A 14,933-nucleotide genomic window follows, 5' to 3' on the forward strand; every position below is an offset into this window, starting at 1 on the left:
TGGGACATGGTTTGACCCCCTATAGGAAAGTGCTATCATCATGAAACGTTCAGATCACTTACAACTCAATAGATTCTACCTTCCTGTAACGTTTCAGCCTGATTGGACCTTGTTTTCACACAAATGAACCCAGAATGATGTGAAATTGTGCTTCGTGCAACATAATTCTGGGTGCCATTTAACTCCATTCCTTTTTGTGGTTGTAGGGGCTGTTGATTGGAGTACACTAAAAAAAACCTGATCTCTCTAGGATATTCAGAAGCCAGGTTATAAGCCCACAAATGTGTAACTGGACTACTTCTTTAAATTGACACCAGATCCGGTGACCTCTGGGACATGGGTTGACCCCCTTAGGAAAGTGCTATCATCATGAAACGTTCAGATCACTTACAACTCAATAGATTCTACCTTCCTGTAACGTTTCAGCCTGATTGGACCTTGTTTTCACACAAATGAACCCAGAATGATGTGAAATTGTGCTTTGTGCAACATAATTCTGGGTGCCATTTAAAAACCATAAGTGCTAATGACTCCATTCCTTTTTGTGGTTGTAGGGGCTGTTTATTGAAGTACACTAAAACAAGCCTGACCTCTCTAGGACATTCAGAAGCCAAGTTATAAGCCCACAAATGTGTAACTGGACTACTTCTTTAAATTGACAACAGATCCGGTGACCTCTGGGACATGGTTTGACCCCCTTAGGAAAGTGCTATCATCATGAAACATTCAGATCACTTACAACTCAAAGATTCTACCTTCATGTAACGTTTCAGCCTGATTGGACCTTGTTTTCACACAAATGGACCCAGAATGATGTGAAATTGTGCTTCGTGCAACATAATTCTGGGTGCCATTTAAAAACCATAAGTGCTAATGACTCCATTCCTTTTTGTGGCTTTAGGGGCTGTTGATTGGAGTACACTAAAACAAGCATGACCTCTCTAGGACATTCAGAAGCCAAGTTATAAACCCACAAATGTGTAACTGGACTACTTCTTTAAAGTGACACCAGGCCCGGTGAACTTTGGGACATGGTTTGACCCCCTATAGGAATGTGCGATCATCATGAAACGTTCAGATCACTTACAACTGAATAGATTCTACTTTCTTGTAACGTTTCAGCCTGAATGGACCTTGTTTTCACACAAATGGACCCAGAATGATGTGAAATTGTGCTTCGTGCAACATAATTCTGGGTGCCATTTACAAACCATAAGTGCTAATGACTCCATTCCTTTTTGTGGTTGTAGGGGCTGTTGATTGGAGTAGTCTGAAACAAACCTGATCACTCTAGGACATTCAGATGCCAAGTTATAAGCCCACAAATGTGTAACTGGACTACTTCTTTAAATTGACACCAGGCCCGGTGACCTTTGGGACATGGTTTGACCCCCTATAGGAATGTGCGATCATCATGAAACGTTCAGATCACTTACAACTCAATAGATTCTACCTTCTTGTAACGTTTCAGCCTGATTGGACCTTGTTTTCACACAAATGGACCCAGAATGATGTGAAATTGTGCTTCGTGCAACATAATTCTGGGTGCCATTTACAAACCATAAGTGCTAATGACTCCATTCCTTTTTGTGGTTGTAGGGGCTGTTGATTGGAGTACAATAAAACAAACCTGATCTCTCTAGGACATTCAGAAGCCAAGTTATAAGCCCACAAATGTGTAACTGGACTACTTCTTTAAAGTGACACCAGATCTGGTGACCTTTGGGACATGGTTTGACCCACTTAGGAATGTGCGATCATCATGAAACGTTCAGATCACTTACAACTCAATAGATTCTACCTTCTTGTAACGTTTCAGCCTGATTGGACCTTGTTTTCACACAAATGGATCCAGAATGATGTGAAATTGTGCTTCGTGCAACATAATTCTGGGTGCCATTTACAAACCATAAGTGCTAATGACTCCATTCCTTTTTGTGGTTGTAGGGGCTGTTGATTGGAATACACTAAAACAGACCTGATCTCTCTAGGACATTCAGAAGCCAAGTTATAAGCCCACAAAGGTGTAACTGGACTACTTCTTTAAAGTGACACCAGGCCCGGTGACCTTAGGGACATGGTTTGACCACCTGTAGGAATGTGCGATCATCATGAAACGTTCAGATCACTTACAACTCAATAGATTCTACCTTCTTGTAACGTTTCAGCCTGATTGGACCTTGTTTACACACAAATGGACCCAGAATGATGTGAAATTGTGCTTCGTGCCACATAATTCTTGGTGCCATTTAAAAACCATAAGTGCTAATGACTCCATTACTTTTTGTGGTTGTAGGGGCTGTTGAATGGAGTACACTAAAACAAACCTGATCTCTCTAGGACATTCAGAAGCCAAGTTATAAGCCCACAAAGGTGTAACTGGACTACTTCTTCAAAGTGACACCAGGCCCGGTGACCTTTGGGACATGGTTTGACCCCCTATAGGAATGTGCGATCATCATGAAACGTTCATATCACTTAAAACTCAATTGATTCTACCTTCTTGTAACGATTCAGCCTGATTGGACCTTGTTTTCACACAAATGAACCCAGAATGATGTGAAATTGTGCTTTGTGCAACATAATTCTGGGTGCCATTTAAAAACCATAAGTGCTAATGACTCCATTCCTTTTTGGGGTAATGGGGGCTGTTAATTGGAGTACTCTGAAACAAACCTGACCTCTGTAGGATATTCAGAAGCCAAGTTATAAGCCCACAAAGGTGTAACTGGACTACTTCTTTAAAGTGACACCAGGCCCGGTGACCTTTGGGACATGGTTTGACCCCCTATAGGAATGTGCGATCATCATGAAACTTTCAGATCACTTACAACTCAACAGATTCTACCTTCTTGTAACGTTTCAGCCTGACTGGACCTTGTTTTCACACAAATGGACCCAGAATGATGTGAAATTGTGCTTCGTGCAACATAATTCTGGGTGCCATTTAAAAGCCATAAGTGCTAATGACTCCATTCCTTTTTGTGATTGTAGGGGCTGTTGATTGGAGTACACTAAAACAAACCTGATCTCTCTAGGACATTCAGAAGCCAAGTTATAAGCCCACAAATGTGTAACTGGACTACTTCTTTAAATTGACACCAGATCCGGTGACCTCTGGGACATGGTTTGACCCCCTTAGGAAAGTGCTATCATCATGAAACGTTCAGATCACTTACAACTCAATAGATTCTACCTTCCTGTAACGTTTCAGCCTGATTGGACCTTGTTTTCACACAAATGAACCCAGAATGATGTGAAATTGTGCTTTGTGCAACATAATTCTGGGTGCCATTTAAAAACCATAAGTGCTAATGACTCCATTCCTTTTTGTGGTTGTAGGGGCTGTTTATTGAAGTACACTAAAACAAGCCTGACCTCTCTAGGACATTCAGAAGCCAAGTTATAAGCCCACAAAGGTGTAACTGGACTACTTCTTTAAAGTGGCACCAGGCCCGGTGACCTTTGGGACATGGTTTGACCCCCTTAGGAATGTCCTATCATCATGAAACGTTCAGATCACTTACAACTCAATAGATTCTACCTTCCTGTAACGTTTCAGCCTGATTGGACCTTGTTTTCACACAAAGGAACCCAGAATGATGTGAAATTTTGCTTTGTGCCACATAATTCCAAGTGGTGCTCGCTGCAGAACCACAAAGGCGGAGCTGCACCAGAGGGTGGAGCTGCACCAGAGTCATCCCCGCCCATTCATGCAGAGTCTTCCCCGCCCGTTCATGTAATTTTAAGGTGGAGCTGCTATTTCACTAGTCCCACAGCCTGTTTCACCTTCTGTTTTCATGCTTAAACATAATTCCTCAATTTACCCTTGACTTTTTTTTAATATAAATGAAAGGATCAGTTGATTCATTCATTTGTTTCATATTTTATTGCTTTGTTTTACTAACTACATAGAAGTATATATATGTATATATATATATATATATATATATATATATATATATATATATAATTTATAGCAGCTTAAATTTGGTATATCTCTGCCTATCTAGCTTCTAAAAAGCAGAACTGTTGTTGCTTTCTTTTGACCTGGAAAACATCAGTTTGAAGACACAAGTTAGAACATTCCTGTGGTGTTAAAAAACCCTCATTCCACTCTTCACATCTACCATAAAAATGCCATTTCTGCTGGTTTATTCAGCATATTTTAATCTGAAACGCTGATTAAAACAGCAAACAAAAAATTCTAAAATAATTTTTTTATTTAGTGAAGAATTGAAACACTTGCATCCCATTATTACACTTAAAATAATTTTGTATTTAGTGTATATGAACCTGACCCATGTTAGCCAGAATGATAACCAAGTTACGGTCGGGCTCTACTTACGCAGGTTTGGATCCCGGCCAGGGCACTTATCTTTTATATCTTTGCAAAGTGTTTTTCCCTGTTTTTATCTCAATTTAAATATGTTTTCTCACTTTTTATTCTAACAGTTTAGGTCCATGTGTACTGACTGAAAATTATGCTAGTCAGCCAGTTACAGCAGGGGCCCCCACAATTTTGTCTTTGCTGAGGTTGTGAGGTTAGCAAGATTTTATTTGTAAAAATTACAATTTAAATTGTTTTGCATCTTTGCAACTGGACTTCATCAGAATTTTAATGTTACATGGCAGCAATTGAAATAAAAAACAGCTTCTAAAAGGGCACGCAGCAGTTATATATATATTAAGACATAATCCAGTAGCTATATATATATAATGTGTGTATATATATGTGTTTATATATATATATGCATATGTGCGTGTAGCCTGCCTTTCTAAATCTGAGACATAATCCAGCTCCCCCATAGCCCTAGTGACGATAACAGACATTGAAGATGAATTAATGACTGAGATGTTGATGATTTTATTTTACATGTTATTGATGACAGATTGGTAAACTAAACCAAACAGCAAAACACCAAGTACTAATCTGTGTTGCACATGCAAGACACACGGATATCTCGTTTGTCTCTTATTTCATGCATGAAAAACTCCATATCATCTTTGTTTGAGAAGGTGAAAATGAAGGGAGACCGAATTTCATCCTCATCCCTATCCATGTCATGTGTAGTCATGAACAGTTCCTGCATTGTGATGGCCATTGCTGCGTCGTCTTCATCCATACTGATGATGTCTGGTGGGATAACCTTTCCAGCAAAGTGTTTTTGGTTTTCCTTCACCCAGTTCCAGGCCACCATAATGCCTCTCATCACAGGCACGTCCTATATGCAAAATGATAATGAATTCCAATAACAATGAAATTAGTCATGTTCTCTTCATTCAATACAAATACATAAAACAACCAATTTAAAAACAATAAACATTCACTAGATGCTACACACTTGTATTTCTTTTCTTTGGGTGACCTCCATAGTGTCTGGCTCTGTTGGGGTGGGCTCTCCTTGGGTGACCTCCATCATTTCCGGCTCTGGTGGGCTGAATTGACTTTAAAGAAAAGATTGCAAAAAAGATTTTTCCCATGATATATTACAAACTCCCCATGTACTGGGGACTCACATCTTGGAAATTTCCTGCAAAGGATTCATACCCAGCCAGAGGAAATGTCTTCAGTAATTGTTGGCACCACCAACTCCTGATTACGGGCATATCTGACTGATAATATATATAAAGTGAAAAGTTCTTAATATAATTGAAATAGGTCTTGCAGTGCATTTTTTAAAAATAACTATACAAACTCACTTGAGCAAAATCAAAAGGCATGTCCAGGGTCACATAGAGGGCATACTGAAAAACAAAATTCAAACCAAAATGGTACATCCACAAATCTGCATTTAGAACACACAAAGACCATGGCATTTAAATTGTAAGACCACTGACCATCATCATGTATGCCCCACAGTCATTCCCTCCCCACTGCAGTGGTGCACCCTGTCAATAATAAGACCACATATATTATCTATAGTTATTCTTTCATCACACTCCACAGCAGATAATAAAGGTTTGTGTGCAAAGATGTTAAAAACCCGTACCTTCAACTGACTCAATGTTACAGTGTTCCAATGGCCTGGTGAAATGTGATTAGCCAAGACTCTGTCATAAAACAACAATACAATATAAATGCATACAGTACGGCCCTAAAGCCAAAAACTAAGTAAACATACAAGTCAAAAAAATAAAGAGTTGGGGTTTAAAACAGAACTACCCCACCTCATGTTGTGTTTCAGCCAGTGGTTTTAAAATGAATTGGTCTAATAAGATGACCATTATTTATAAATAACCATACCCAACTGGCTGAAAGAGGAACATATGGCCTTGAATGGAACTGCCATACCCGTCATCATGAGTGACAGACTCCAGGAGTTTTATATTCCTTAGCGGTGACTTTATCAATAACTGGCACTTCAAAGAGTGTCCACCAAGGCAAACCCATTTATTTATATGGATCCAAATCAGAACCTAAGTTATACCAAAACAGTTCTCAAATAGAGGATGTGTAGACTGTAGCTTCATCATATTGACATATGAGAAGCAAAACATACTGATATATCCAACGCCTGGAGTTTGTTTTTCATGTTCAAACTGGAACAAACCATGCAGAAGTAGAAAACTTCTTGAAGAATTTGACTGGAAACTCCGGAACGCTTTGTAATGAGAACAAAACCTGAATATGTCTCTGTAGCTCCCAAGTCCAAAGTCTACAGAGTTCATGGAGTCTAGAAATAAAATCTCTTTTGACTTTGGCTTGAGTACCTGGAAATGCAGATGATATTAAGACATGCAACAACTGAGAGACCACAACGCAAAAAAACCAAAAAACTACAAGTTTACAAAAGAAAATGAATGTGTGTATGGCATGCTAAAAGAGACAAATATAGTGATGGGTTGAAAAATGCAAATGTAACAGAAAAACAAATACACATCACATCAACAGCTACACATCCACATACATGTTAATAAAGTATCTCACTTGGAAAATTTGCTAACTCACACACAAAATCCAGTGCCCGGACTCCCACGAAGGGAGTAAAATGATGTCCTTTGTTCCAATATTGTCCTGTGTATTGGAATAATGACATATACACACAGAAGTACTGTATATATATATGTACACACAAACAATAATTTAAAAAGAAACTTACAGGTAAAGCTGCAAGGGGATCATTGTGAAATGGTGGTAACCAGGTAACCACCAAATAGATGCTGAAAGTGTGGACGTCTTTGCCCTGAAGAGACAGAAACTAGTAGTGCTACAGTTTTTTTTTGAAAATGTAGGAAAAATGTATTGTGTAAAGCCTGTGACAAACTCCATGAGAAGTGAGAAATTTCTTCTTAAGGCCACAAGGCCTCCCTGCCAAAGGCTTAATAATACCACACAGAACAAAAACAAGCTGACCTGTGAAGCTCCAAGAGCAGTTATGACTTGAAAGCACTGATCAGCAATCTGTTAAAAGAAAAGTAAGGTCATTACTAAAAGCTGATGTAATCATGTACACCACATGCATGGAAGTGTACAATTACCTGTGCTTCAACCTCTTCAAAGGCCAAAGACCAGAAATCACATCTTGTTAATGTCCGTCCTGGGCTATAAGAAAGTATGTCCTCATACGGATCTTTGTTTTTATCCAACACATACGCCAACTGGAAAAAAAGCATTTACACACACAAATAGCACAACAGAAAAAATAATAATAAAAATTTACAAAAGTAGACTACATATTTATGTATATTACTACAAAATTATACATCACCAATTTCTGTTGTGCTGGGAGAGGGTTAACAGCCCATATCCTCCTGTTCAGTTGGTCAGATGTCTGGTTAGGTGTTAGACCTGGAAGCAGGTCAGACATGCTTGGACAGTCTGAAGAGTACATTTATGCCAGTGTGGCAATAAAACATTTGAACAGTCATCATATAACCTTCTCTGTGAAAAGCTTATTATGATGCTTATGAGACAAACACGTAATTCCATGAATTTATCATGCTATCCTTTCAAACATAAAGTTGTTACATACTGTTGGCATGATTTTTGAAATTTCTTCTCAGTATTGTACTTACAGGGTTGTGTTGTTACATCTGCTTCTGTGGGTGGCTGTGCAGCTGTGGGTTTAGTAAAAGAAAATATTAGAATGATAAAGATAGTTATTTGTTTTAATTAGTGAAAAATATGAATTAATGAATGTAAATAATATTACCCATTACTATCTGCCCATTGTGATCCAACTGCAGGACATCCTCGCTCACCACTTTCTTGATGCTTTCTTCAGTCTTGTTGTTGCATTGTGTGTTGTAGTGGTGCAATATGTTGCGCATCATGAAGATGTGTTCAGACGGTGTGAGTGTATTCAGAAAGTAATTGTTCTTCCTCATGTCTGCAAATAATTGCTCAGCACACTGGCTGTTGACCCAGCCAGCCAGTTCAGGAACAAGTGCTATTCTTCGAAGGATGTCTCTAGGATCCTTTGTGTTTTTCTCATGGAAAACATCATACAAGGTATAATGTTCCGATGATCCTGTGAGTGGGTGGCAGTTTGTGTCTGCATCCTTTTTTTTACTTTTTAGCCATGGTAAATGGACCTTCAGCTTTCCTTCAGCAGCTGACTTTACATTATCATTGGATGCCTCAGCCAGCCGTCCCTCATGTGGGCTGAAAGGCAAGTTTTCAGGTTCCCTCAAGTTGGTGTGTGTGGCCAGTCCCCTCGCAAAATCATAAATGGCAATGTTGGGAAAGTGCTTCCAGCTGAGCAAAATATCTGCATAGTCTCTGGGGCTTTCTGCTCTTAAATTAAATTTTATTGAATAGACAACAGCACAGGGGCACATAACAACTGCCCAGCCACCTATGGAAATGAAAAAGTTGAGTTAATGAGATTGCAAAACTTTGCTACACAAAATAACTGCCATGGATAAGTCTGTATTGTGTTACTCAGTGTGGTCCATGATGTAAGTCCCGTGACAACTGTTGAGCTACTATGTACATATGTTTACTTTTTGAAAACCTCTCACAATAAAGATTGTATGAAGCATGATTTTATCACTGCACACTAATAACATGCTGCTCTTCAGTGAAAGATGTAGCCTACCTGATGCTCCCCAGACCTTCTCAAAAATCTTATCATATGACGACCTGTTCTTCATCTCCTCCCGGAGTCTGAGAATAAGGTCCATCTTAGAACCTTTAGAATCTATGCCACATTGTTTGCATAGCTTACGCACCATGTCCACCTATTATTTCAACATAGGAAAAACAAACAAAATAAATAACATTGTCATTGAGTCCCAATGATGAATTAACAGTTACAAAATAGCAATTACCCGGAGGTTAATAAGGGCATCTTGGAGTCTCTCCTCTGTCATTTGGAGATCTGACATCTCAGCAGCCTGCCTTGGTGCATGCAACTTCTCATGCTCAGTGTTGAAAACAATGTCCCCATCTCTGCATTTTGGTCCAATCCAAGGTGCCCAGTTGTGATATGATGGCAAAACAAGAAAGGGGTTCTTACGACCACCTGGTGTTTAACAGAGTAACTTAATCACACAAAAATTGTCTGGATAAATCATTCCAGAAGATTAATTTCTGACCACTATGTAGAATGAAGAGAAAACATGTCACGGAGTAAGGGTAAACACACATCAATAAATATAAGTAGTAAAATGTACATTATGTAATCAGAGAGCTAGGGTGCTATAATGATGGAAAGTCATTCTTTAACAGAATGTCTTAAACTGTATTCAAGAATTGATATTATTCTTCTTACTGGAAATGTTATCAACTCACTTGTCAATAAGCCAGTACAAATGATCTGAGACGTCACAGAGTCATAAAAATCTTTGATGTTGACTCTGCCATCAAAGTCTGCTGGTGGAGTCTCCATCTCACTTGCTGTAAAGCCAAGCATTCTATTAATCAAGCATTAAAATAGTTTCTTTACATGCAGTTTGTTCTGACACTCACTAGGCATATTGAAGACACCCTTCCTGTGCAGGTCCATGATAACCACAGGTGGATAGTATCCACACTTATAACAGGAGTATGAGTAGCTGTGAGCTGTCAGGGCTTCAAAATGCATGTATGCATGGAGCATTGTGGCCTTACTGGGGAAGGTCTGATTTTCAGTTTTCTCCAAGACCTCAATTGCTCGGCTTACAGCATGGTGTGTCTAGAACGGTAAAATATAGAGTTAGGTACACGTTCTAATCAATAACAAGGGCATTCCTTGCATGTTTTGCTTACCTGAATTGAGTTACGGAGATAAATACATAGATGAAGAGTGAGGAGTATATGGTCATTGAAATTATGAATCCCATCACTCCACTCCTGGTATCGATAAATCAGCCCACAGTCGGGACATTCCCTGCGGTATGTAGAAAAGCCTGAAGAAGAAATCAGAAAGAATTGTGGTAGACACAAAGTAGGTGTTAGAGACTGACTTATTTTATATTGTCTTATATGTTATCTACAAGTAATTCATTGCGCATGTGTACAACACAGACTTTAGGTTTACTTTGTATTAAACCTTGTAGTTTAGTTAATATAGATTAAGTTAGTCTCACCATGTACAACACCAGTGTATGCCACCAGCTTGGCACGTGCTGTAATGAGCACTGGCTCATTAAGTTGGCCTCCACATTCTGCACATATGGTTTCTTTGGGAATCAAGTCCTTTGAAATGTCCTCTAATGTTTGGGAGCCAGTGACCAAATCCTGGGGGAGATTTTCCGGTAGAGCTTTGTTTTTCATTATGTATTTTACCATTCTCATGAGATCATTGTCACCAGGAGGATATTGTTGTCCTCCGACTGGTATTGCATCATCCTGCAGTTCTTCATTTGTCTCAGCAGCATCACCACTGTCAGTGGCACTCTCTTTGGTCTTGAACATTTCTCTGTCTGTCTGAAAGAGATGCCATTTAGCCACACTTTTGTGCAAGCACAACAGTCTGGGTTTGGCACATGGGCAATGCCATGACCTCTTTTTCATGTCGAAGGCCACCATTACCCTTCCCAGTCTGCTGTAGCATGACACTTTGGGTTCAAAAACTGATATGAACTTTTTTGAGGACGGCCCTCCAACTGTGACATCAACTGAGAGAGGCACCCCTGCAGCAGCAGATTTGCTCTGGAGGTTCAAGCAGCTCTGTTTTCTCACATCCCCAAATATTTTGGCAGACACTATGTCTGACAGCACCTCTTCTTCCAGAATTGTGGGGGGGGTGTCTGATCTGGGAGAAAATGTCAATGATTTTAAGTGGATGCATTCATATGGCAGAATTCCACTCCTCACTGCAAAGTCCAAATTAGTATTGCAATCATCCAATTCACAAATTTGTTTTTGGCTTGTACCCCAGGTTTTTTTCTGTACATGTATTGGTGAGCATGGTTTGAAGAATGATTTGTTGACTGCAAAGATGCCATTTGTAGCATCAATACACTGACATGACAGGTGTCGTGTCTCTGATATCTGTTGTCCCTTTGGCCTGTGCTTTCTATTAATATGCACCTGCAAGTTCTTTTTATTTAATGTGATGCCGCAATGGCTGCATGTCACTTTCACCGGCTGGCGGACCTTTAATCGTCGTGAGGATGATGAGGATGACGACGGTCCTGCCTGTGGTGAAGGAGGAGGTGCTGTCTGTGCCGATGGAGGAGGAGGTCCTGTCTGTGGAGGAGGAGGTCTTGTCTGTGCTGATGGAGGAGGTGCTGTCTGTGCCGATGGAGGAGGAGGTCCTGTCTGTGCCGATGGAGGAGGTCTTGTCTGTGCCGATGGAGGAGGTGCTGTCTGTGCCGATGGAGGAGGAGGTGCTGTCTGTGGAGGAGGAGGTCCTGTCTGTGGAGGAGGAGGTCCTGTCTGTGGAGGTCTTGTCTGTGCCGATGGAGGAGGAGGTCCTGTCTGTGGAGGTCTTGTCTGTGCCGATGGAGGAGGAGGTCCTGTCTGTGGAGGTCTTGTCTGTGCTGATGGAGAAGGTGCTGTCTGTGCCGATGGAGGAGGAGGTCCTGTCTGTGGAGGAGGAGGTCCTGTCTGTGGAGGAGGAGGTCCTGTCTGTGGAGGTCTTGTCTGTGCTGATGGAGAAGGTGCTGTCTGTGCCGATGGAGAAGGTGCTGTCTGTGCCGATGGAGGAGGAGGTCCTGTCTGTGGAGGAGGAGGTCCTGTCTGTGGAGGAGGAGGTCCTGTCTGTGGAGGAGGAGGTCCTGTCTGTGGAGGTCTTGTCTGTGCCGATGGAGGAGGAGGTCCTGTCTGTGGAGGTCTTGTCTGTGCCGATGGAGGAGGAGGTCCTGTCTGTGGAGGTCTTGTCTGTGCTGATGGAGGAGGTGCTGTCTGTGCCGGTGGTGGAGGACGTGATAATTTCTCCTTACATATAGCAAGATGTTTCACAAATGCCATTCTCCGCAGAATCGTTGACGGACAGTAACAACAATGATAATGTGCCATTTCCCTACAGCCCAGGCTGCATTTTAAGATGACATAATCTAAAGTGAAAAGAGAGCAGATTGATTAACTGTCTTGTGTACGGTGATGCTTCATGCAAAGTAGCACAACAGACTTCACCCGATACCAGATCAAGTACTTATATAAAACTACTAGCCTTGCCTTATGTTATTTATTGATAATAAAAAAGAAGAAACTGACATAAAATAAATGACTAAACATTCATATTGGAAACTCACTCATACAAAGTAGGGAATAGTAAATAAATTACTGGAGAAATTTAAAACACTGCATACATACCTTCATGTTTTACAGCAATGCTCACATGATTCTGTACATGGTATTTAACCTTGTAAAAATCAGCATATGTCATTTTACAGAAAGTGCAGTGAATGTTGCTGCAACAATCGCTGCATCGCTTGATAGACTGAAGAGGATCCTGCCCTCTCCTCAGTATTGTTTGATGCATCTGTGAAAGTCATACACACACAAGAACATTCTAAAATATGAAGAAAAAAATTAAATATCAGAATACACACACTGAGCACATTTAATTTGGTTTTAATTTATTTTGTGTTAAACAAGTGCACTGGGAAAGTCTACCAGGGTTATAAAATACTTTTAAAATTGTCATTAGATTAAAATTTTATTTAGTTTTGAATAAAAATTTTAAATTCAATTTTAGTTTTAATTACTTTATACCATTCGATAGGTAGTTTAGTTTTGATTGTTTCTGTCTTCTTTAAACAAGATGTGTACAGGGAAAAGACTAAAAAATAGTATAAAAACTCAGAAAATGATTATGCTTTTTAAGAACTGTAATCAGGCAAGTACAAACGATGTATGGCAGAGTAACGTTCAAATTCAGTAAACACAATAACAGCACCTGTGCGTTAAAACGCCAAACAATTAATGCAGGTGCTACAATTCTATTAAAAAAAACACTGACTGGCAACACAATAAAACTAAAGCCAAGCTACCATGACTACCACAATGCTTTAGGTTATTTTGCACATACTCTTAGTCATAAATAATCCCAAATAATCCTGTGACGCTTTCTCTCAACCTTTGCTTACATGATGTGTAACCGCAGCTACACAATCAGCACACTGACTTCTCTGACGTGTTGGAATAATGCAGTACTACCGAGTGAAAACCACCCAACAACCAGAAAAAATAGAGGGATTATTTTTCATCAATTTAGCATATACACACACACAACCTAAACCAGCGTACACCGCTTCGGCTGGCTCCCATTGCTATGATTTGCAGTTTACAGTTGTAATGTTAGCTTGTTTGTTAGCCATAACTCACCGGTTATAAAGTTGTTTCTGAAGACTAGTGCGTGTTTAATCATCGTTCCAATAGCTAAGACGTCTTTTCTTTGCCTTGAAAGGGAGTGAGTCGATGGACTTTTATCAAACTTTTCCGTTCTGTTGATTTTATCAAAGCGTGCTAACCAAAAAGGCACAACAGATGATCGCATCTGTTTCTGGTGACAACGCGCCGTAGGCAGGGAGTGACATAGAAATAATTCTTAGACTTTATGACATACTTTATGAAACAAAAACTAAGCCCATTATTTCAATAAATACAGTTAGTTAGTTTTGTGTACGCGCGTTACAGTTTAAATTCGTTTTCGATAACCTTGAAGTCTACCCTACTAGCTATGTTAGCATAAGTACCGAGTGCAATTTGAGCCAAATTTACCGCACATTGCAAAATAAACGTTTAAATAAATAACTTTAATTGTGTTTATTTTAAGTTAGGTTACTTACAGCCATTAAGCCGAAGTTGGAGTCACTTGGAACGGCCGGGAGCGGCAGCTCCACCTTTGTGCTTTTGCTGCAACAAGGACCGTCTCAGCAGAGGCGAGTCTGCCTGCACCAATTAGGAGCAGGAATGGGCGGAGCTGACTCTAGTGCAGCTCCACCCTCTGGTGCAGCTCCGCCTTTGTGGTTCCGCAGCGAGCACCCTCTCCATAATTCTGGGTGCCATTTACAACCCATAAGTGCTAATGACTCCATTCCTTTTTGGGGTAATGGGGGCTGTTAATTGGAGTACTCTAAATTAAACCTGACCTCTCTAGGATATTCAGAAGCCAAGTTATAAGCCCACAAATGTGTAACTGGACTACTTCTTTAAATTTACACCGATCCAGTGACCTTTGGGACATGGTTTGACCCCCTATAGGAAAGTGCTATCATCATGAAACGTTCAGATCACTTACAACTCAATAGATTCTACCTTCCTGTAACGTTTCAGCCTGATTGGACCTTGTTTTCACACAAATGAACCCAGAATGATGTGAAATTGTGCTTCGTGCAACATAATTCTGGGTGCCATTTAACTCCATTCCTTTTTGTGGTTGTAGGGGCTGTTGATTGGAGTACACTAAAAAAAACCTGATCTCTCTAGGATATTCAGAAGCCAGGTTATAAGCCCACAAATGTGTAACTGGACTACTTCTTTAAATTGACACCAGATCCGGTGACCTCTGGGACATGGGTTGACCCCCTTAGGAAAGTGCTATCATCATGAAACG

General features: G+C 40.2%; 1 protein-coding gene across 10 annotated transcripts; it reads right to left on the minus strand.

The window, feature by feature from the left end:
• Positions 1 to 4,847: 4,847 nt before the first annotated feature.
• LOC129165465 (uncharacterized) lies at positions 4,848 to 14,305 on the minus strand. 10 transcript variants are annotated; one of them, XR_011521124.1, is made up of 21 exons: positions 14,167 to 14,305; positions 12,689 to 12,857; positions 10,516 to 12,429; positions 10,196 to 10,335; positions 9,917 to 10,121; positions 9,740 to 9,844; positions 9,277 to 9,470; positions 9,045 to 9,186; positions 8,157 to 8,801; positions 8,020 to 8,061; positions 7,713 to 7,822; positions 7,483 to 7,602; positions 7,358 to 7,405; positions 7,104 to 7,187; positions 6,953 to 7,018; positions 5,994 to 6,054; positions 5,842 to 5,892; positions 5,704 to 5,748; positions 5,552 to 5,616; positions 5,346 to 5,448; positions 4,848 to 5,225 (listed from the first exon to the last, which is right to left on the minus strand). XR_011521124.1 is itself a non-coding variant. In XM_070553266.1 (20 exons), exons 1-20 carry the CDS (start codon positions 14,170 to 14,172, stop codon positions 4,929 to 4,931), a joined length of 4,752 nt encoding a protein of 1,583 aa, XP_070409367.1. In that variant the 5' UTR covers positions 14,173 to 14,305; the 3' UTR covers positions 4,848 to 4,928. The 10 variants fall into 10 exon arrangements, 3 of the variants coding, with proteins under 3 accessions (XP_070409367.1, XP_070409366.1, XP_070409368.1); XR_011521126.1 differs by lacking the exon at positions 6,953 to 7,018; XR_011521122.1 differs by having other exon boundaries at positions 6,932 to 7,187.
• Between the last annotated feature and the right edge of the window lie 628 nt (positions 14,306 to 14,933).

This window comes from Nothobranchius furzeri, chromosome 7 (genome assembly GCF_043380555.1).
Source record: "Nothobranchius furzeri strain GRZ-AD chromosome 7, NfurGRZ-RIMD1, whole genome shotgun sequence".
In the NCBI taxonomy this organism is placed as follows: domain Eukaryota; kingdom Metazoa; phylum Chordata; class Actinopteri; order Cyprinodontiformes; family Nothobranchiidae; genus Nothobranchius; species Nothobranchius furzeri.

Bases quoted from the DNA above. Each gene is read 5' to 3' on its own strand.
- LOC129165465 (XM_070553265.1), bottom strand. The intron at 7,823-8,019 runs GTAAGTACAATA...TGTACTCTTCAG, and splicing joins AGATGTAACAACACAACCCT to ACTGTCCAAGCATGTCTGAC. The intron at 5,449-5,551 runs GTATGAATCCTT...TTTTCTTTAAAG, and splicing joins AAGACATTTCCTCTGGCTGG to TCAATTCAGCCCACCAGAGC.